The sequence below is a fragment of the Mycetomoellerius zeteki genome, unplaced genomic scaffold, assembly GCF_001594055.1.
Source record: "Mycetomoellerius zeteki isolate Tzet28-1 unplaced genomic scaffold, Tzet1.0 scaffold112, whole genome shotgun sequence".
Classification (NCBI taxonomy): domain Eukaryota; kingdom Metazoa; phylum Arthropoda; class Insecta; order Hymenoptera; family Formicidae; genus Mycetomoellerius; species Mycetomoellerius zeteki.
In genome coordinates this window covers 138627-163794 of record NW_017256040.1, presented here as the reverse complement: position 1 = coordinate 163794, position 25168 = coordinate 138627, and the positions used below count along the sequence as shown (strand labels likewise).

Below are 25168 nucleotides of genomic sequence, written 5' to 3'. Positions count from 1 at the left end.
TCCTTTTACAGTTCGCCAAATTGTTTGTGGTGACACTCCCAATACAGCCGACGCATTCCGAACGCTGGTCTCAGGATGATTGTCAAAATGTTGTAAAATACGATTCCCTGCCTGCAAATCTCTTCGTAACGCTGCTTGAAATCGGTTGTTTTCTTGTCGAATTGAAAATGTTCCAGTCTCTCGCAATCTATTAAATGTCAACATAAACACTCTTCGGTTTGGCACTCTTCTGTTTGGAAATCGTCGTGCATATTCTCGCACCGCCTTTAAAGCATTACCGTTGCAGAAACCGTATACAAAAACCATATCAGCATATTCACTATTAGAATACGTACGCGGCATATTGCAAAAGACAAAATTCATCTACTGTTAAAGGCTTTCAAAGAGCGACTGACAAATTCATAACAGAAAGTGGAAAATGTAATCAAATATGTCGGTGCTAGATATGGCAAGAAATGTAAACATTTTTTTTCGATTTCTCTGAAACGGAGCAAAAACGAGCATATGTCTATAGGACTTTTTTTCTTAGTTTTTTACTCCTCTACACGCTCCCGAAGTTTTGCCATTTAATTTGGAAACACCCTGTATATTGTATATACTCCTTCCATAACGAATGTCAGAAGGACACGATATATATATATATCGGATTACAAGGGTCGATTACATTTCATGTTATAATGCAAATCTTATACTGGAAAAAAATTTGTTGAATTTTAATAAATATTTGTTTCAATAGTACTAACGAAATATTTACTTACAGTAAATGAATATTTACTCAAAATAAAAAAGTTATGCTTAAATGCAAATAAATATATGTTTACATTTAGTAAATATTTCATTAGTACTATATTGAAACGAATATTTTTATTAAAATTTAGTAATTTTTTTTCAATGTACGGTGAGAATCTTTGTTGCCGCGAGCGTTATAGAAATCTGACAAATTCGAACAAATTTACCACATGATTGCGTCATCCTTATATGAGATTACGAAGCTCGCGTGCAATTACCTCTTCCATGAGTGCTGCATCATACAACGTTACAATTGCCTTGTGATAAAGTATTTTCGCAACCGATCGCGAATCAAACTTTCATCAAGCACTAAACATACGACATATGCCCGTCAACACTTTGTAAAATATTCTTGCCTTCATATAGTAGAATTAATCGAAATTTATGATAATTAATGGTAAAATACTAAAAAAAATATCGCTATCTTCAATAATTCTTAACCGTTGCTTTATGTAGATCATTCCTGTGTGCTGTTCACAATAATGACAAAACGAAAAAATTTGTGATAAACTGAGAAAGAGACCTCCGTGAAGCTGGCACCTCATCTTTAAAATTTTGAAAAAATAAGCAGAGTTCTGGTCGCCCCCCAAAAAGTTCTAGAGTTCTATAACAAATTTAAGAAGAGTTCCATTGATTAAAGGAGTGAAAACAACATTTAAAGTACGGGGGAGCCAACTTCACAATTCTACAACTTTGAAAGGCTATAACTTCTAAACAGTTCATTTTAGCACGTTGATCTACAGAGAATAATCGATAGAACTTTTTGGGGGGCTATCAGAACTCCCGAAAAAATAACGGATTTCCAAAATTTTTTTCAAAAAAAATTAAAAATAGAACTCTTCGGGGGGCTACCAGAACTCGTGTCAGAATGTCGAATGTAAAAAAAATTTTTTAGTTCTGGTAGCCCCCCCGAAGAGTTCTAACAATTATCCTTAACGACCGATGCTGTGAAATCAATATCTGAAAAGTTCTGGGACTTTGAAGTTTCAGATTTTGAATTTGTCCACTTCAAGGCGTTAGAACTTTTCTGTTTGCGGTCTTAGTTATATGATTATGAAGGATAATCGTTAGAACTTTTCGGGGGACCATCAGAACTCACAACAGAATGACGAATTTCCAAAAAAAATTCTTTTTCCCCCCAAAAAATTCATTAAAAAATTTTATTTTCGAAAATTTGATACTTTCATGAGAGTTCTGGTAGCCCCCCGAAGAGTTATAACGATTATCCTTAACGACCGATGCTGTAAAATCAAAATCTGAAAAGTTCTGGGACTTTGAAGTTTCAGATTTTGAATTTGTCCACTTCAAGGCGTTAGAACTTTTCTGTTTGCGGTCTTAGCTATATGATTATGAAGGATAATCGTTAGAACTCTTTGCACGTAGATCAGCTAAAATGAACTGTTTAGAAGTTATAGCCCTTCAAAGTTGCAGAATTGTGAAGTTGGCCCCCCCGTTACTTTAAATGTTGTTTTCACTCCTTTAATCAATGGAACTCTTCTTAAATTTGTTATAGAACTCTAGAACTCTTTGGGGGGCGACCAGAACTCTGCTTATTTTTTCAAAATTTTAAAGATGAGGTGCCAGCTTCACGGAGGTGAGAAAGAGGACGAGAGAATCCTCTCTACCATTCGATTTATATCGCAAATTGCAAAAGCCAAAGTAGTCGACCTGATATGTAATATAACATGTAACATATATATACAGGGTGTTAGTTAAGTATGTTGCCATACTCAACAGAGCGATTCTTTGGTTTATTTCAAGTAAAAAAGTCCATATAAACATGTGTCCTAAACGGCTTAGTTTCCGAAATAAAAAAATTTAAACGTGTAGTAATAATCTGTTTATTTGAAAGAAATATAGCTTGAACTAGTAAAAAATTAGTAAAAAATATTTATGTATATGTGTGGACTTTTTTACTTGAAATAAATCAAAGAATCGCTCTGTTGAGTATGACAACATACTTAACTACCCTGTATATATATATATATATATATATATACACGATGTATGATAGAATTAAAGTGCGCGTAATCCTTGCACTCACAATTCTTTGAAATTCTAAGAAATTCCAGCAGGACTGCCCGGTGTAATATAAAAATTGCACGTGCGATGGGTTGTAGCAATCGATTACGCGGAAATAGAACTTGCTCTAATTCGTGTGATTTTCGCGAGCATAACATCCGGTTCTTCTGATAATTTTTAGTTTTCACAGATGTTACTAATAGTAGTCTCCGTGTCTTGGTGTTCAATATTGGGATACATCGATTAGTGGAACCCACGCAATACATGCATAATTAATCGAATTATCAATCAAAGTCTCCATTATCGTCGAAATGTATTACAGTATTAAAGCTGAATTAAAATTATTGCATTTTCCTGTGAGGACAAATCAGAAAAGAGTTTCATATGTCTCGTAATGTCAATTATTTCAAAGTGTCATTAAATTATTAAATAATTATTTTAAAATTCATCACACTGGTAAAAAGTCCAAAACTGTTACACGTCTTGTTATAGTTAGCATGTCATATTGGTGCGATAAAATGAGTATAATTGCATAGAATACTACAAAGTTTCAAATGTAACCGAGCGCGTAGTATGTTTTAGATCTCTCTTATATTCCGTATAAATTTAGAAACGTTAACACTATATTAAATTAAAATTATTGCATTTTCTTATAAAAGTAAATCAGAAAAAACCTCATGTACCTCTCGTAATGCAATAATTTTAAATTATTATTAAATCATTAATTATATATTTAAAAAATTTTTCATTACAGTGTGTGTGTTATTCAGTTAAGAAATGTGAAATTGTTACACGGCTTGTTATAATTAGCACATATCAAGTAATTGGCGAGAGAGAGGAATATAAATATAATTATAAAATACTACAATAGTTTTGTGTTGAAACTCATATTTTCCCGTGACCTGGAAAGTCTATATAGCGCCACTCAACTGTACCTTTTCTCATTAACTCCTCTTGTGCTCTGTTAACACTCCGTATACATATAACGTTTCTTTTATTGAGTATATCTATATGTTCATTTTAAGTGATTTCGTTATCGTCTTTACTCGCTGTCTTCTTCCTCAAATCCAAGTTTTTCAAATCTAATTACATGGAGTTTGTTTTAAAATCTTTTAAAATAGTTTCAAATTGCAATACAATTTTAAATCTCTCTTTATTTCGTACACCAAAAGAAGGATTTTTCTGAAGTATCTAAAAATTTAATAAAATATAGGTCTGAAAATAATTTTGTTGGATTATCAAAATAACTTCGTTATAGGAATCTCAAACATGATGAGTAATGCTACAAAGTTTTTATACTCTAGCGACAGTTTGAGTGTCCTATGTAATTATTCTAATGGTCCAACAAAATTATTTTCAGATCTCTAGTTAAATTTCCAAATAGAATATAAATTCAGCAATATCATTCTTTCTGTATAAAAATTAAAGAAAAATCGTTCATGATATATTATATCAATACAATATTAATATACAAGAAATATATGCAATATTATATCTCTGTTTGTACGTGCGCTTTCTCGCGAAATACGAGCATCCGAGACGATAATATCTCCGACCCCATCTCGCAGATATGCGCTCGTTGTGCGTTTGGTGTGGCGGGTAAATGCAAAAGTCATTTTCCTTAAGTTGTGCACCGCGAGCGGACTATCCTACCAACATTATCACCATCATGTTCCTCGATGGCCACAAAACTTGCGCGGAACTTCCGTAATGAAACGAGGTCAAAAAAGATGAAACTCCCGCACTTTGCCGTTGATCCTTCTTGCCCTCGTCATCCAAGCAACCATGCGCTGTCGCTTCCGTAAGCACCAAAGTACAACTATTGGCGCGTTTCTTCCCGATTCAATTACATTAGAGGATGTCCGGAGATCTTTCTTTTCTCCCGTCTATCTGAATGGTGTATATGTTCCGGCTCACCTTCGCCGACATGTATAACCGTCCGGCCCTTTCTCTCCGTTTTTCTCCCCTCTGCCTACGTCGCTACCTTTTAAAGTGCCGTGCAAACCCACGATAAAGTCGACGAGTCTCATAAATAAATACATTCCCCGCTACAATATGTCCGCCAGTACCTTTCAATAAACTTTAGTATTCAGTTTATATCGTCCCAAGAGGAAATACATACACATTCAATGATTAAATGTCGTAGGTGCCCAACTTACAATTTGTGATATTTGATTGACGCAAAATCATACTTGCAAAATCTATATTTTTCTCGTTCGAATGAAATATTAGACTTGGTAAGAGAGTTGTTAATTGTATACATATCTATACATATACTGATCGTATATATATATATGGCACGCTATTCAATCTTCGTTTGACAGCATTTCTCTTTAAGAGAAACGATGTCGGATTAAAATCGCTTTCTACTACTGTGGATAATACAAGTGCATTGCAATAGTTCTTTGATTTATCTTTCTGTACTATTCTCTTTTCGCAAAATCATCCATCTCAAAATAACTTTAGTTATATTAAAATTTTAATGCAAGCGAGCTGTTTAATTTTAATAAAGTGAATTGCTTTTTATAGAAACAATTTATTACACAACACTGTAATTTCAATTATCTTATTATGTTGTTTCAACTATTTTATTTTAAAAGATAATTATTTATTTTAAACTTGAGGTAGTTTAAGTTACAAAAAAAAGCTTAGAGACGGCCGAAATAACCTCAGCAAACAGCCTGACCGCTGAAACAGCCTACAAAAAGCGTTTAAGTGCTTAGAAATTTTACATGTCATCCGATATGTAGAATGGATACATTTTGTCGTCCTTACGAAAGGCAAGCATAATTTCGAAGAAAGGGTTAGTAACTTCTATACGTTTGCTATGATAGTGGGAGAAGGCACTTCGGCTCTTTTCAGGTCGACTGGACCAGCTGAATGATTAATGGGCTGATACTGAAAAAGAACTTTCATCCATCTTTCATTCCCCCTATCTCTTTCCCTCTTTTTCTTTTTCTCGTCTCTCTGTTTGTCTCTCATACGTTGTCCCACATTTGTCCAAGGACGCACATGGTTATCGGAGGACAGCAAAGAATAAAAATGCCGAGGGAAGGATAGACGGATTTATCGTGGAGTATCATTTGCAGAGTGTGCCTGACAAATTTTTGATTCCCTTAACTCATTCAAAAGAGTTCATTCTTTCTTTCTTTTCCTTTCTGCTTCCTGCGGCTATTTTCCATCGACGTTCTCATCCATCAGTGATGGATAGCCGTGAGAAAATGAAAAGCCGTCTTTGATTTATCGCTAAGCGATCATCTCTATCGGTGTTATCTTCGGAAGAAACGTACATCGCGAATACGCGGCGCGAGTAATGGACCTCTGGAGCGCTGTTTTCAAATTATCTCGTTGCAAAACAAGCGCTAGGAATACCAAAAGGATAATGTATAATCGAGCATACATTAATTATCGCGCAGCGTCGAAATTGCTTTCCGTAATATTCTGATATATTAACGCAAGAAGCTACAGGTAAGAAGATTTAAGGAAAGCAGAAGATATTGTTGCTTAAACGCTCTCAATCATTTGATTTGCATCAGTTTCGGAACTTTATGTACATTATTTCAATTCTTTTGAACGCTTCCTCTTAATGTAACAAAAAGAAACACGATACTCATTTTATTAAAAAAGAAGCAATGTATTAATTTAATGAAATAGTATTTTTTTTAAGCGTAATACATCAACGTTTTTACGATAAAATCCTTTAGAAAATTCCTGTCATTAATAAAAGAGAATAAAACGCAAATGAGATCACTAGAACGATCAAGGTTATTATTTTATCGTATTTGATACAAATACGGTCATATCAACCAGCTCGCTTGGTTACCGCTATCTTGATCAAAGGCTTTAAACGACAGCTTGTATTTAGTGAGCAAAAATGTTCTTTAAATTTACAAAGAACATTTTTTTTAAATTAAAATTAAATTCTTCTCATATAATTTCAAATACGTGTTCAAATATGAGCAGTTTATATTTTCATGTCAATAAACGTTGTCAAAAATTAACATTATATCCAAATTCTATTAATTTTTTACTGATTTAAATTATTTATCAGAAACGATAACTTCAATGAATAATTAAGTAGGCAGATACTTTTCAAAATATTTTTTCATAGGTTTTTCAATAAGAAAAAAATGCTCGCTAGATCGTGCCTAGGAAACGATTTAATTACTCGAAATGCATCTGAAAACAGTCGCTGAAAAAGTGCATTTAAAGCCTGGCACCTCCCAATCCTCGTTTCCCGCGAAATAGTCTATTAATTATCTAAAGAAAGAAACATTTTCGCGGCTGTGATATTTCGTCAGTCTAATAGCCTGGACACGGTCTCTGGCATTACCCATCATTTGAATGCTTACACAATAAAACTGCCACAAAGTGCCAATTCAGCATTCTCGAAGTTTATAATAGGATGTGTGTATTTTTATGTTATTTTGAAAATAACATTTTAACAATATTTTAATAAAATATTTTTTCAAAACAAATATAATTTTTAAACATAACATACAGGGTGACCAAAAGGATTGTATTGAAAGTAAACTGTTATATTTTTCCTCCTCCGTTTTTCGACAATCGTTTTTTTTTATTGGAGTCAGATATTTAAGACTTCAATAAAAAAATTTCATGTAAGTTGTACAACCCAGTTTATAAGTATGAACACATTAATCATCGAAGGAAAGGGTTTAAAAAACTTTTTTAAATGTTTTTTTAAAGAATTATTTTTTAATTAACATGGATGAGTAGAGGTAATTTTGTTATAGAACTTTTAACGTGGATGGATAGAGGTAATTTTATTATAAAACTTTTTTATAAAACATTTTTTGATATCTTGAATAGTTTTTGAAATACGTATAATGGAAAAAATTAAAAACTACTTTTATACAAAAAATAATTTCATCTCTTAAAATCGTTTTTCCGCATCAACAAACTAATATTTTCTAAATTCATCTATTTATATAATTTATATAAATATATATATATACATATATATGTATATATTTATACAAAATTTTATAAAATTAGAATTTAACACTTCGCGAAGTTTCCCTTGTAAGCGTATTTTCACTTAAAATTTTTTTAGATCCATTTTTTTACGAAATCTATGACATGCTTCTGTACAGTTTTGCCTCAACTATAGAAACACTCAATGAGAAATATCTTTCCTTCGATGGTTAATGCGTTCATGCCGATACTCACAAATTGGCTTGTACAACAGTTCAAATGAAATTGACGAGTTTCAAACACCCATAATCAGAAAAAATGATCATGGAAACGGAAAAGAGGAATGTAATGAATTACCCAATAAATAAAAGTAGGGCTACGAGCCAGTTACAATATAAAGAATATTTAATAAATATACAAAAAATATACACGTTTCGAAGCCAATCGGGTCATTTTTAATGTAAACACAAACAATATTACATAAATTATCGGAATATTCGGTCAAATTGTAATATCCAGTAAAAACGTCGGTTATTTCGTATTCGCTATTATATGCGGTCCATATGTAAAGGCATCACTTGAATGATGTAAAGGCGATCTCATCTCACTTTTCAAAATTCTACAATCTTACAAATAATTCCAAATAATAACCTGACATTGCGTTACAGTTTTAAATTATCAAGTATGTATATTTTATAGTAATTTAGTACCAATTACATACATATATATACCTTGATTTGTCGTGATGATGTAAGACGCCGAGAGGAAAACGCAAAATTAACTAAGTTATATATAATAAAAAGTAAGCCATGATACTATATATTAGAGATACATGTATCCTCGACGACGTCAGGCGACGTTATGACAAAAAGGAAACAAGGAAATAAAGAAAAGATAATTGGAAGGGGACAAAGGACAATGTAGAGGGGGACAGAACTTGAATAATATTTAGATATGATTCTGGCAGAGAATCTGTATCATTTTGCTTGTTTATGTCATTTTTTATCTTTTAATGTGAACCATCTCCGATATTAGTCTCGTATTATAAGAAGCTTCTCTGTCTAAAATTTCAACATTACTCCAATCAAAATTATGATTCTAGTCAATGCGGTGATTGGTAATCACCGTTGGAAATTTTGACTTCTTATTAATATCGGAGAAATATTCGTATAATCTTGTTTTTAGTTGTCTTTTTGTCTGACCTACATAACTAACATCGCAATCATCACAAGAGATCTTATAGATAACGTTTTGGTTACATAAAGGATCCAACTGATCTTTGCCTTTTCTAATAAAATTCTTCAGTGAATTTGGTATAGAAAAAGCCAATTTACAATGAAATTTACTGGCAATTGGAGTAAACTTTTCAGATACCGAATTCACGTAAGGTAATGTGAAAAATTTCTCCCTGATTTTTTTGTCAATCGTTCCACTGTCAAAATTAATATGGAATTTTAATCTTTTTTGTATAGAACAAAAGACAAATTCCAGTAGATAACCATTACTTAAAAAAATATTTATTGCCTTAATCAAATTATTTTATTGGAAACGAGAATAACACAATCGTATAATTTTGTTAACAAACCCGTATATTATATCTCTCTTGTGACAAAGCGGATGGTGTGAATTAAAATTCAGAAATCTGCTAGAGAAAGTCGCCTTATACGATACACATCAAAAACTAACATCTGCTCCTCCACAATCAACATAGTATCTAAGAAACTTAATTTTCCATCCATGCCAACTTCCATAGTGAATTGTAATCTACCATATGAGTTAAAAATTTTTTAAATGTCATTAATGCTCTCTGATGGAGCAGCTAAAATAATGTCATCCACATATAGAAAATAGAATAACAGCTTAACTGGTAATTTTTCAATTGCTATTCTTTCCAAATCCTGCATAACCATATCAGCAGCGATTGGAGATAAAGGTGACCCCATAGGAGTAAAAACTGTTTGTAAAATTTATTGTTAAACATAAAAAAAATTATTGTAATGGATTACTTTCAATACGCGCGATCCTACTAATCATTTTATATAAAGTAAAATATATAAAGCTTTTTGCAAAAAAACATCAAAACTATTTGATAAATTTATAGATTAAAAAAATTCTTGAATAAATATAATAAAATGATCTAAAAAATTATACACCAATGATGTAATTTTTTAAGTTATTTTATTGTCGAATTATTGTATATAAAAAATACTCAATTACATTCGCAGCCAAATTTTTTTGCAAACTCACTTCACTTGCACCAATAAAATTAATTTCTCGATTGTACATTTGCCTATTATCCACAGTTCATAGTACCAAGTTCTCGTGATTTTTGCTATGTATATCTACTCTGACTTCAGCTTTCAGCTACAGTTCTCTCGGCACGTCCATCCTTCGCTGTTGACCATTCTGTCCTGCTGTTGACCGCTATTCTAACAGTCAAGCGACATGACCAACTTCTGTACGTTCAACTGTATGTCTGTGGTGGGTCGGTATAGCTACTTATTAATGAGAAGACTTGTTGCTCCGTCACGATACTATAGTTGCAATTCCATTGTATGTAGTTTATGCAGCTCTCTCTCTCTCTCTCTCTCTCTCTCTCTCTCTCTCTCTCTTTTCCTCTGATTTTGAAAAGATACACAGTTTTTTACATGCATTAAAATAAATTTGTAAATCAAGATAGATAATAACTTGCACAATTAACTTAATTTGTTCCACTTTGAAACGTGTTGCCGAAATAGTAAGATATACGTATAAGAATATATTTGTAATTTAAATAAGATTATAATAATACATATAAACATAACAAGTTAATAATAATAAAATGAGCAAATAAATAAAAAGAATCTATTTAAAAATACTTTACAAATTGTTAATTTAACGTGTCCGCAATTTCCATTTTTCCATTCTGTATACAAGGAATTGACGCTTAATATTTATAGTAGTTTTAATTCCAAAAGATGTAAGACTCTCACGTATAAAGAAAAAAAAAACAAACGGCCAAGTGTCGTTTCTTTCCAAATGAAGAAGCTTGAGTATCCTCTCGATTGAAACCGTCTGCCGATGTCAGTACATTTTACGTACGTTGGATGCAACAGAGCCAAATGTATTTTTCATGAAGCCGCAATAAAACTTGCAGCGACGAAAGCCAATAACAGTAAACCGGCGGCTCGTGTAAGGCATACTCGTATATTCTTTCGCATAGTAAACCATTCCGTCGCTTACTTTTCGTTACAAGGTGTGAAAAAACTGGCGAAATATCCACACACGTTTAACTCAATTAATGGATTTTAATTAATTAACAAGTAAAAAAATTTAGGACACATTCTTGCTCCAACAAGCAACAAGTTGCGTGTCTAGAAAAGTCGTGTTTAATAATTCGTATTTATATATGGCGTGACTAATATTAACAACGTATGTGCATTTCGTTTTTCATTATCTTAAAATATACTATCGTCGATAATTAATATCTCGCCTATTATCATCCACTTAATAACTATATTTATTAAACACAACATTATTCATAACTAAAATAAACATTGCTTGGTACAATATATAGAAAACAATATAGCAATATCCTTAAACAAAAATGCATTTTTCAGCAAAAGTTGAAACTAAAATATCTATTATAAAAGACCTCTAGTAATTTAAAAGACTAAATTATTTTATGCTAAAAATATAAAATATCTAAAAAATTAATCTTCAAGTTTATATAATTATACACTTACATACATAGTGTTAAAAAAACATTCAGCATTTATATAATAGATAGTACACATTATACCGAGTAAAAGAACCTTATTCAACATAGGACGAAAGCTCAACCGTTTCTAAGACATAAATTAACGTTTTTGTATGTTAGCATTATGAATGACTTAGTGGCTTCTACGTGTCGCAAGCGATGTATATTCAGTGTTTATATACTGCGTTCTGCAAGAAGAACTCTGTAAGACCATAAGAAGAAGATACCAAGCATGTATGGAAACGAGGATATGTGAAACACCTTCGGTAAATATAGCAAGTCATTCATGATGCTTACATACAAAAATGTTTATATCTCAGAAATAATTGGGCCTTCGATCCACATTCACTAAGGTTTTTTTATTCAGTATAATGTGTACAATCTACAATAAATGACCTCTGTGAAGATGCCACCTTATTCTTCAAAAAATGAAATTTTAGTCACAATTCCGAATGCACCCCGAAGAGTTCTGGAGTTCCGGTCCAAAATTAAAAATAGCTCCTGCGAATTAATATAAAAAAAAAAAATTAAAAATTTGGGGTGCTAACTTCACAAAACGCAGAAAGAAAAATCGCGATACCTTCTAAACCATTAACCTTAGCGCTTTAAATGATAATAACTTTTGATAGAAGTCTTAGGGTGCTATCCAGAACTGTCAACAAAACTGCCGTAATATTAAAAAATTTTATGACCCTCAGATGTAAAAGAATACATTCAAAAAATTACGAAATCTCTCCGGGTGATAGAAATTTTTCGATGTGAAAACGAAAAATCGCGATATCCCTTAAACCATTGGTCTTAACGCTAAAAGCACTAATAACTTTCGTTAGAACCAGTTGGGTCCTACCCGGAATTGGTCCTAACGACAGAATTGCCAGAAATTTTAAAAAATGTGAATCATTCGGGTGTCAGAAAATTTCCATGTGACAAACGAAAAATGGCGATATCTCTTATTAAACCGTTGGTCCTAACGCTCCGAGAGTCGATAACTTTCATTAGAACTCATGGGGTTCTACACAGAAATGTCGACAGAATTGCCAGAACTTTTACAAAATTGTCACCCCTCGGGTGTCAGTAATTTTTCGATGTGATGAACAAAAAATCACGATATCCCTTAAACCGTTGGTCCTAGCGCTCCGAGCGTTAATAACTTTCGTTAGAACTGGTGAGGTACTAGCCAGAACTGTCGATAGAATTGCCAGTACTCTTAACAAATTTTCAACCCTCGAATGTTAGAAATTCTCGATTCAACAAAAGAAAAATCGCGCTATCTTTTAAACCGTTAGTCCTAGCGCTCCGAGCGATAATAACTTTCATTAGAACTCATGGGGTTCTATCGAGAATTGTCGACAGAATTGCCAGAACTTTTATAAAACTTTCACACCCCGAGTGTTAGAAATTTTCGATTTGGCAAACGAAAAATCGCGATTTCTCTTAAATCATTGGTCCTAGCGCTCCTAGCGTTGATAACTTTCGTTAGAACTCGTGGGGTGCTACCCAGAACTGTCGACAGAATTGCCAGAACTTTTAAAAAATGTTCACCCCTCGTGTGTTAGAAATTTTCGATTCGACAAACGAAAAATCGCGATGTCTCTTAAATCGTTAGTCCTAACGCTCCGAGCGTTGATCGCGATTTTCGTTTGTCGAATCAAAAATTTCTAACACCGGTGGGATAAAAATTTTTTAATAGTTCTGGCAATTCTGTCGACAGTTCTGAGTAGGACCCCACGAGTTCTAACGAAAGTTATCCGCGCTCGGAGCGCTGGGACTAACGGTTTAAGAGGTATCGCGATTTTTTGAATGTCTGATTCTCACATTTGTGGGTCAAAACATTTTTTAACATTATGGCAGTACTGTTGACAGTTCTGGATAGCACCCCAAGTGTTCTATCAAAAGTTATTATCATTTAAAGCGCTAGGATTAATGGTTTAAAAGTTATCGCGATTTTTGTTCTGCGTTTTGTGAATTTAGCCTCCCAAATTTTAAATTTTTTTTATGTTAATTCGCCGAAACTATTCTTAATTTTGAACAGGAACTCCAGAACTCTTCCGGGTGCATTCGAAACTGTGATCAAAATTTCATTTTTTGAAAAATGAGGTGCCAACTTCACAGAGGTATATTATTGCTGAATTGTTTTTTTTTACAACTTGCATACATATGTATATACTTAAATACTTACACACGTATATGCTTATATAATTGCATAACAAAATATCACTGTCAACATAATCTCGTGTAAATATACTTTAAGTTAGATTTCAAAACTTTATTACATTGAGATACTGTATAATAATAAAAATTAGATAACAATAAATTATATAAGAATATCGAATATAATGAAAGTATTGTTTCATCATATCTTTTTATTATGATTGATGAACTGATAAGAATAAATCTAATTAAACAGGATATCCTATATTCGGTCAAAGTGGATTTTAACGTTTAAATATTTCTGTGTGAATTTATATACATATCTGAGTCTGCAAACTACGCATCGAATTTTTCGGTCTTGAAATGCAATTATGGGCAGAACCGAAATAGTAATGTCATTTATTAAATTGACAAGTAATTTAATAATTTTTGATGCTAATAAGCATATTAATATTGGATGGATCCATATATTCGTTCGATTTTTGAAGGCTAAAATGAAACAAGTTTTTTTCATACAAAGGATGAATTTTAATCAATGATATATTCTCCGTTTTTGTTGATGACCTCTTGCCATCTTTCCAACAATTTCATTATTCCGCTCTCATAGAAGGTCTGGGGCTTAGAGGCAAAAAACCGGTCGAGGTACGTTTTCACAGCTGTCTGATCAGCGAACGATTTCCCGTTGAGGGAGTTTTGCAGGGACCGAAACAAGTGGTAGTTGGATGGCGCAAGGTCTGGTGAATACGGTGGGTGAGGCAAAACATTCCAGCCAAGTTGCACTAATTTTTGCTGAGTGATTATTGCGGTGTGGGGTCTGGCGTTGTCATGGTGGAATATGACCTTTGCGATTGACCAGTTCTGGACGGTTGACCTACATAACTAACATCGCAATCATCACAAGAGATCTTATAGATAACGTTTTGGTTACATAAAGGATCCAACTGATCTTTGCCTTTTCTAATAAAATTCTTCAGTGAATTTGGTATAGAAAAAGCCAATTTACAATGAAATTTACTGGCAATTGGAGTAAACTTTTCAGATACCGAATTCACGTAAGGTAATGTGAAAAATTTCTCCCTGATTTTTTTGTCAATCGTTCCACTGTCAAAATTAATATGGAATTTTAATCTTTTTTGTATAGAACAAAAGACAAATTCCAGTAGATAACCATTACTTAAAAAAATATTTATTGCCTTAATCAAATTATTTTATTGGAAACGAGTAAGCTGTTGCAAATGCCTTTGTACGGTTCCATAACCTATTTTAAGTGTCTCCGCAATCTCTCGCACCTTTAGCGTCCAGTCTTGTTCAACCAGTGCCTTGATATCATTCGAATCAACCTCGGTGGGCCGACCGCTGCGGGGTCCATCTTCAAGACTCGTATCTCCGGAACGAAATTTGGCAAACCATTTCTGAGCGGCACGTTCTGTTAAGGCATCGTCCTCGTATACGCCGCATATCTTTCGGTGGGCCTCCGCAGCTCGCTTGCCTTTCTTGAAATAATAAAGCAAAATGTGCCGAAAATGTACCTTATTCTCCGACATGTTCACAGGCCTGTAGCACAAACAAAACTAATGCCAATGAAACCAAATTTGACAGATGAAAAGAGCGGACTGTCACCTTTCCAAAACATATTTGGATTGCCCGATTAGGCAACCAGAACCGGAGATATTCGGAAAAAATTTGCACTACTAAAACCGAACGAATATATGGATCCACCCAATAATTTAAAACGTTAACAGGGATCATAAATTTGCAAATAATTTATTGCAAAAAATTTATACAGAAATATTTAAGCACTAAAATCTATTTTGATCGAATATAGAATTTCTTTTTTTTAATTATCTTCTTCTTCTTTTTACGTTAGGTCTCTGGTCTGTGTTACACCTCTTTCATATGCTTGTGGTGCGCATGCTAATTATTCAATTGCCACGAGCATATGAGACCTATACAGTTTTTTAATGCTGGTTCCAAAACAGCGGATTTTTCGAGAGGCGTTCTTGTGGACAAGGATACTTACCGGCCTTTTCCGAGAGAAGACACGAGCGTAAATATTTTGGTTCCTACTGAGATCGAACCTGGGATCTCTGGCATGATAGACCAGTGCGCTGTCTGCCATGCCACGCTCGCGCTCTTGTTTAATTATATTTTTTTTATGTTTTAGAATTATACAAGAATGATACAGAACCTTGTTTCATATAACTCAATCTTTGTCATAACGTATACAGAAAAAAAATTTGTCTTATACCATTTCTATTTGACGATTTACTGTGCTCATTACGCACTCATTACGAGATGCAATTTAAAACAATTTAATTTACGGTCTTCATAATCTATTAATACCTTAATAACTATTTAAGTATAATGTTTTATGATGAGAGAGAGAGAGAGAGAGAGAGAGAGAGAAAGAGAGAGAAGAGAGAAAAATGAAGCGAACATAACTATAACTTTTTGCGAATGACAGAAGTAAAAATTTTTTGGCCACGAGAATAATCGGTGGTAGGCGGAAGATATGACGCGAGATAATTGAAAATGATCCATCGACCGATCCAACAGTGGCAGTGCGGCATTAATTTAAAATGGAACTGATCTGAATTATTTCCGTTCTATTACCGCGAGCATAATTGTGAAAACGTTAGACAGAGATTCAAACGAGTGGCCATAGTTAATCTCATCATCGTAGTGTACATTGCAAATCTGTACCTATTAGCCAAATCCTTCGGAATTACTCTTGAATCTGGAAAATACTGTCCTTGTCTCAAGATTGATGAATACGAGGGGGACTTGTACGAAGATACGGATAAATCGAAATAAGAGCCGTCCACAAGTCTTATTGCCTTGAGATAACATCATGCGATCAAAGGTTATTTTCGATAAATGTAACGAAAATGAAAATAAAGTAAATAAGTAAATGTGACATGAATCTATGTTGAATATTTTTTAAATATACCTATAAAATCGTATTGTCAAATTTTATTTCGTATTAAAAACATTTAATTTTAATAATTTTGTATATATATTAAGATTATTAAACAATATTTTTAAATTTTCATTACACGTTTAGCGCTAAATGCTGATTTTTATTTTCTACTTCTGTCGAGACAAAAAGTGATGCTTAGCTAAAAATATTAAAAACAAATTTTCAAGGACAGTATATATGCGCGAATAGCTTGAATTCGAATCGAATAAGTTCGAAATTTCGAATCATCACTGGTTCGATTTTGAATCAATCGCCTATTTTATTTGCTTCATTATTATGCATAACTCTCGTAAATTGAAAATGACTATTTTCTCGTTTATTTAAAAAATTTATATCGTTATTGAAAATATTTTATTACTTTTAAGTTATATAACTTTTAATGTAAATCCGGGAAAAGTTGATTCGAACTCGATTCGTTTTCGAATAAAAAAAATTCCAATTCGATTCGTTCTCACAAATGCTTGATTCGCACACTTCTAAAGAACGATATTAAAAAACTTTTTCGCCGATCTTTTCCTTCCTCGCGAAACAACTTCGAATAAAACTAAATGTATAAAATGTCGATATCGTCATACAGAGTAATTCAAACGTTGATTCTCTCCTACAAATGTGCACGATCGATTTTTACTCAGCGAACACTTGACACAAGTGACCTAATTACGGAGATACTTAACATTAAAAATTAGTACAGAAATATATGTGTTGAAATATATAGTCCTGAATTCTGACTTTTTCGAGAAATGGAAAAATCTCATCTGAAGTGGAGAGTTTCTCGCATATGTATATAAAGCTTAATTAAAATTGTATATTATACTTATCCTCGTTTTATAAAATAAGATGTGTGTGATTCAAATTTAAATAAAGAATACATTAATATCGTGTATAATACATTTGTAAAATTAAATTTTCGTTTAAAAAACGCATCTTTTACATACATTTTTAAGTAATTGTGTTCCAAAATTAATACCCCGATATTACAATAAAAACATCTGTCATTTTTTTCTCTAAATTATCTAACATTTGGATATCACACATGCATGCATATATTTATATATATATATAGATGTCATCAAAATTGTATAAATTTTTTATTGTTTGTGTTCTAAAAAAATATTGATATCGCGATATTAAAATAACCGATATTCTTCTAGCATTTAGATATCATATATATGTGTATGTCTGTATGTATATATATTTTATATATACATATATACTATATGTATATTGATCATAGGGGTGAAGGAATGATGTGATGGAAGAAGAACAAGCGCCTTGGCGCCCTTCTTGCCGCCCCAGACAACGACGACCGAATATAGCTTCACTATGGAAGCTAATGAACCAATTACACGTAATAGGACCGCCGCCTTCGAGGAACGATTGTCTCGGCTTTCTCGGCTGCTTCAAGGACTCTCGCTATGCAAACAATGGCCTCGACGAAGAACGTTGCAACGGCCTGCACTCGATCGGTATCGAATCGCGTTTTTAATTGGAGTTGAGTACTATCGTATGGTTCACGGAATAAAAAGGCGAAGTTTTCTATATGCGTCGCATGACGATATTATAAATTAATTAGGCATTTGCTTCATGGATCAATTAGGATGGCATAATTAGGAAATTACATTGGAGATTTCCAGACAGAATCAAAGTGCGACGTTATACAATAATTACGATAATTTTATGCTAAATTTGAGATGTTACTTTGTTTTTATATACGGAGAATAGACCTAAGAGAATATTCCTAAAGAATAAGATGTTAAATTTTTGCAGAAGAAATTTCCAAAAGAAAAAAATATCTGTAGATGTAAAGATAAGATAAATCATAGATTGTTTATTATAGGAACATAGGTTGTTCAATTATATATATATATATTAAATTTATTATAATAGATTACGCACTCTTATTAAGTCAATGCATTAAAAAAATTTAAAATTTCGCAAAGTCAATGTATTAACTTTTAAATAAAATCAAGCTATAGTAAATTTTTTTTATCATAACAAGGTTAATTGAAATTTTTTTGACAATACAAAAAATTATTTTGTAAACCTAAACAAGGCTATGAAAAGTATATCTAATCCTAGTTATCAAAATATCTAGCTTTATCCATAGCTTTATCAGCATCCCTTCCTAGCTAAATCCATTGCATATATTTTCTTTGTAAGCTATAGTTTTATACAAATTAAGTAAAAAAAAGACTGAAGAATTGCCAATAAGAGCCAGACACCGGATGAACACGTGCAACTAAAATTTATTCAATATAATATAATACATGTTCGACCCACTGTTAGAATCCTTCTCAATAAACAAAAGAAATTAAAATAAAAAACAAGATATATGAAAGTCAACGTTTAATAATCGTTATGTGAATTAGCGCTAAGTAAAAAAGATGCAATTCTATAATATTATTATAGTTTTATTCTAAATCCCAATTCTAAAACGCATGTATACTTTTATTTAACCGGAATTTGATCTAATTATTGTCCACACTAAATTGCTTCCAATCTAAACTAATGTTTGGAGAACGGGTTAATGCAAGGCTGTAGCAATATTCTATTCAGTAAATCGGATCTTATGATGGAGAATTCTTATCGAAGATCCGCCGCCATTCGTCGCTCACGATCCTTACGTTAATTGCTGGTAGAGGTTTGAATTCTATGAAATGAGTCTCACCGGTTTCTTTCGGAACCTCAATATATATACATAACTTTCGCAATTCGTATGATTGCTTTTTAAACTCGATCGACACGTTGCGGCATTAGTTAGTACTTAATCCATGAATGGAAAGAATTCATTAAGGGAGAAGAATTTTAAGAGCTTGTCGCAGATAAAACAGAAAATGGAATAAATTATACAGCCAACAAGAAGAAAGTTCCGATGGCTTTTTCTCTTCCTTTCTTCCTCACGTTTTCCTTTTCCCTCGCACACAAGCCGAGTTCGAAATTTATCAATCTCACGCATATCAAGTCAAAGCACGAAGATTTTGAGGGTGCGTCGTGACGACTGTGACGTTTCGGATCGTTCTCTATGAAAAAACGCGCGCGTGTCTGAATGCTCATATTTCTCGTAGCACGAGGGTAATTCGAGTGGATGAGCGGCACAGTAATACAGACACACACTACGTGGCTTCACGCAAACCGCAATATAAGAGACTGCCTCCGATCTTTATGACAATATTAGTCTCATTAATCAGATCCTCGAATCATCCTCAGATTTCAAAATCCTGACTAACGTCAAATGGGGTAACTTCCGTACATTCTCGATTATTTACAATTAGATTCACAAGTCAAAAATAATTTCTTTTTATAAAAAGTACTCATACAATTTCTCAACAATAAAATAGACATAATATTTATCAATAATACAAATTTTAATTTTTGGCGCTTAATGGATTAAAAATACTTTATCAGTTCAATCGATTTAGAAATGATTTTGTAACTAACTAAATATATATAAATTGTTCAAAAAATGAATATTGTAAATTTGAAAACGTTATCTAATAAATATAGGGGAGACCAGGTCTCATTGGCACAGTTTCCACAATTTTGGCATTAGATTTTTTAAACAATTAACTGTTGTGATTAAAATACATCAGTGTGATAGAGAGAACTTTTCTCTACATTTTCATACTAATAATAGTTCTAATAACTGTGTCTGACACTGACTGGCTAACTTATCAGAAACCGGTTTTTGAAGTATTAAGAGTAATGTTTGCGATGCGGTATCTTGTGATCAAGGTGAGCTTCCTAACCATCGGAATAATTAATTATAATTTCAAAATTTTTTGATACATTAGTTTTACATTTTCTTTATTTCGAGAATTTCAAAATTTCTTTCCCCCCTTTTTCTTTTTCACTGCATTCTTATCTGGATTTAATTCTGGTATTTATACTCTCGAGGTGAGGAAGATCACCATGACGAGTTAATAATTGTTATATTCTATGTATGTGAATGTATTAGTTATCTCTGAAGAAGGCTCAAAAATGAGCCGAAACATGTAAGCGCTTTAGTAAAATAAAGAAGTTTCACGCTACGATAGCCGTGTTATTTGCGCAACATCTCCCGCGCTTGACTCCTACTGCCCTTGTTCTTTCATTGTTTTTTGAATAATAGTTCTATACACTGTTTACTTTCTTTGCAATAAATGAGATACGAATATGTTGCATTATAATTAACTTGCCCCAGGATGTGTAAATTGATACATATCACAGTATAAATTGCCTTTGTGATAAATTCTATATTAAATTAACAAAAACATAATAGAAAAGTAATAGAAATAAAAATTAGAGAGTAGATATGTACTTCTTAGTAAAAATTGTACTTTTCAAAGTTATTTTGTAATCATCAAACAGCAAAATGTTGTTATAGAAAAATAAATATAAATTATTTTAGTTCTACCTTATTTTAATATAGAAATATTAAATATAAAATGTTTTATCAGAGTTAAATTGTAAATGAATGTTCACATGTGCGATACAACAAGTCAATCTAACCCTTTCTTATGATATGAGCCAAAGTACCCCATTCCTACACACGTCTGATTTTGATCATTTTATTGTAATAAATTACTATTATTACTCAAAATAACGTATTGTACTAACAAACGCTTTCCTTTTAACTAATAATACATCACTTAGATTTGTTTTCTCAAGCCGAAGGATATTAATATGAAATTATGAAATATTCAAAAATTTACTTGCCTGTTCTTGTATTAGATTTTTTTCTTTTTTATTGTAATACTTGTTTAATTTAAGTGAAACTTAGGGAGAAGTACCTATGTTATGAAAGAGATATTTTGCAGTAACTTTTCCATTGTTTCTTTTGCCACAAATTAATACATAAAGGAAACTCAATGCCAACTTATCTCTTGTACCAACGAGACCCGGTGTCCCCTAATAAACCGACTTGTTATAAATAAACAATTTATTTCGGCAAAATTTAATTTTTATTATTATAAATTACTATAATCTATCTTATATACTTATTTATTTGAACAGCAAATCAAAATATCTTCCTCCCTTTAAGTTTGCAAGTTTCACATTTCAACGCATTTCATAGGTTTGCCAAGATTCCAGCTTAAAAATAAAATGTTTTTTGATATATGTTTATTCAGTCTTCGCATTTTGATCCGCAAAACTCATTCCCCCATGTTTGTGATGCTAGTCTATAATGTTGTTCTCATTATATTGAACAGACTTTTTGTTTCTTTACTCGTTGATTGAATCTTACTTCATAGTTAACACTAAAACCAATATATACTCCGCAAACTTTAACTTTTCCCGTCATATAACAAGAAATAATTTCCTACCCTCATTTTAATAGCAAATTATCGCTATCATAATATTTATTTTGTGATAATGTTAATCTATGATAAATTCTATGTTTTACAAGTTCAAAAATTAAAACGCTTATTTAGAAGATGTGTCTGTGTCTCAAACAACAAATAATAAAATAGCAAACAATGTAATGCAACAATTTCCACTTTCATTTGTTTTTCTTGCTATAGTTTTACGAATTTATCTTAACTTGAATGCACGGAATTAAAATATATAACTTCAGTACACACACACACACACACACACACACTCCCTCTATATTTGTTTAATTTGTGGAATGATACGTTACAATATTAGGAATGTATCTTGTTTCCATCATTATATAAATATAAGATATACTTAAGTCATCAAGAACAAATCGTAATTTTTTTAGATGAAAACAATAAAATAATTATCTTTATATTGACGAAATCATAAAAAAAGTTTTCATATTTCTTCCATTATTGATTTTCACACTAGGACTGTTATCAGAAACACCCGAGTGCATATAACGTATATCACTTCTTGTTTAACATTCGATGAACAACAAAAGTAAAATGATACATGAGTGCACTAGAGTGAAATTTCTAAACGCAGTCTAAATCGACAACTGAATATCTACAGAGCAGAATCCACTCTGGTTAATGAAGTTTTGGAATTATCTCTATTGAGTCAATCGGAATCTTAAATGTTCCTTCATATAGCCCTATATGGAAGGACGGATATATTTAGGATATTGCCTCGTGACCACGTAGGCTGCAACTACTCTCCGAAATTAGTAATCAAGTTCCATTTCGATAAAGGATTTGAGTTTGGATTATTCTGTACGAAGCTCCGTGCATGTTGTCAATATATATGCGCTATACGCAATTTTGAAATCTCATCAATGTTATTAAACCTGTAAATTACTACTACTACTACTACTATACTATTACTATTATTACTACTATTACTACTACTACTGCTGTTGCTGTTGCAAAACCAGTAATATAGACGACAGTATTTTTTTGAATATTCAGAGGCGGACATATCAGATTACAAAATAAGAATAGCGGAGAAAGCAATTTTGCAAACGTTATAAAATTCTTTAATATGGCGTTGTCCTTAGCGTCTCACTGGATCTAATTGTATAAATCAATATATCTATTAAAAAATTTTACAACAGTTGCAAAGCTTTCTCTGCTGAACACAACCATAGAAAGAAAGATTCACTAAAAAAAAACACCAAAAAAATTCCTAAATTTAAGTAATATTTTTTTTAAATAGTATTAGGTAAACATTTTTTTATTGCAAATAAATATTTATTCAAAAAAGAAAGTAATATTTATTAAAATCAAATAATGTATGTTTATGTTTAATAAATATTTATTTGTAATAAGAAAATGTTTATTTAGTACTATTCAAGAAAATATTACTTAGATTTAAGAATTTTTTTTAAGTGTATTATGCACATTCATATTGTGTGGATTTAGAATGATTATAAAGGCATGTTTACATTTAAAAATAATTCATTTAGTGTATCGCGATTCCGATGTCGATAAAATTAAATGTACGTAATAAATGATAAAGATAAAAAATAAAATGTAACAAAAGAATTATTATTTTAGTACATATAATGAAATTGGAATATACTTTCGTTCATAAATGAAAATAACATAAATTCATAAAATATAAAGATTAATATACAATATTTTAGTAACTGCCACCATAAATCTTGCAATGTTCCTAAAAAACGCATTAAAATACTTTGATACAATATTTTGATTGTAATTAATAGTAAATCATATATCACATGTCTTAATAACTGATGCAATAAACATGTATAATTAAAAATAAATAGTTTTTTCTAAGAAAAAGGTATCTATATTATTGTCAGAATACTTTACCTAGTGTTTTGATTTCGCGATTCAATAAAACTATAATAATTCTTTAAATACAAATTAATTATAAAAAGTTAAATAACAATATTACTAATTACAATATTGAAAAAGTGATAAAATCGCTGTTTTCGTCAGAACACGATACATTCGAACGTCCTCATTTTAACGATACATATAAATTAACCCGCATCAAAAAGGTCGACTTCAAAGTTTGAATCAAATAACTTCGGATGTTGATTTAATTCAATCCCGTCACGTACCGCTTAAGTACATTCGTTGGAGAAATGAACATATACGCACACACACACGTATGTATGTATACATATATGTACAAAACCGTATATCCGGTACTCGACGTCCTATGGTGCGGCGTTTTAGGATCCTGCGGCGCGTACCAGGACGAAGGATAACAAGGCGTTTGCGGGGCAGTCGGAAGAGGGTGGCTCAGGAGGCCGTGGCCCATTTTCACGCAATGACGTCAAGCCGTATCCCCGCGTACGTCACCGGATTCGGGAAATGTAGTTTTACTAGCTATGGGACACCGCCATGTGAGATCGGCACTGCCCATTGCACCCGAATCCATACTGTATGCGCATTTTTGGTGCATGCGACACACACGCAAGCAAATAACTGCAGAATCAAATAGTATTTCGTTTTAATTACACAAAGATATCTTTTTCAAAAATAAAAGCATGAAAATATTAAATTTGTATACTATTTATTTGTATTGCATCACTTATTAAAGCCAACAATTTTTCTTTTTAAATTTTTGTATTAATGACCTTTTATCAATTTAACAGAGCATTTTTTCTACATGAAATCAACAGCATTCAAAAATAATTTTTTAAACTTCTGCTCAAACAATTGAAATTTTAGTTGAGTTTCGAACTCGTAGTTTCTTCGGGAGTGCAACAATTTCATTTGAGCAAACATTTTCTATGTATGTATTTATCTTATTACTTTTATAAAGGGACGAAAGTTGCAAGTTTTAATACTTTGAGAATTAGTCCTAAGCTTTACTAAGGAAAGCTTTACAAAGCTTTGCTTTGATTTTCATAGTAAGTTTTAATAAAATAGGTCAGAAAATTGGGTCATAAATATAATATAATATATACAGGGTGTCCAAAAAATCGAGGCCAATACTTTAGGAGGTGATTCAGGAGCCAAAAAGGAGGAAAAAAGCTATATAAACATATAGATCCGAAAATAAGTCGTTTCCGAGTTATAACCACTTTTATGTTAAAAAATTGAAATTTATATATATATATAAAATTTTTCATAAATTAGAATTATAATTTATTTCACAGTGTTTCAACATAATTACATGTTTTATTTTTAAACTTTTTATTTTTTAATTTTCCG

At 31.9% G+C, this 25168-nt stretch overlaps 2 protein-coding genes across 2 annotated transcripts in view; both read right to left on the bottom strand.

Annotated features, from left to right (window-relative positions):
* The window catches only part of Task6 (TWIK-related acid-sensitive K[+] channel 6), a 102460-nt gene that overhangs the window by 13204 nt on the left and 64088 nt on the right, over positions 1 to 25168 (bottom strand).
* LOC108726750 (histone-lysine N-methyltransferase SETMAR-like) lies at positions 14845 to 15180 on the bottom strand. The gene has a single exon (XM_018454516.1). The coding sequence runs from the start codon at positions 15178 to 15180 to the stop codon at positions 14845 to 14847; it is 336 nt and encodes a 111-aa protein (XP_018310018.1).

Excerpts from the sequence above, each read along its gene's own strand:
- LOC108726750 (XM_018454516.1), bottom strand. The coding sequence starts at position 15,180 with ATGTCGGAGAATAAGGTACATTTTCGGCACATTTTGCTTTATTATTTC.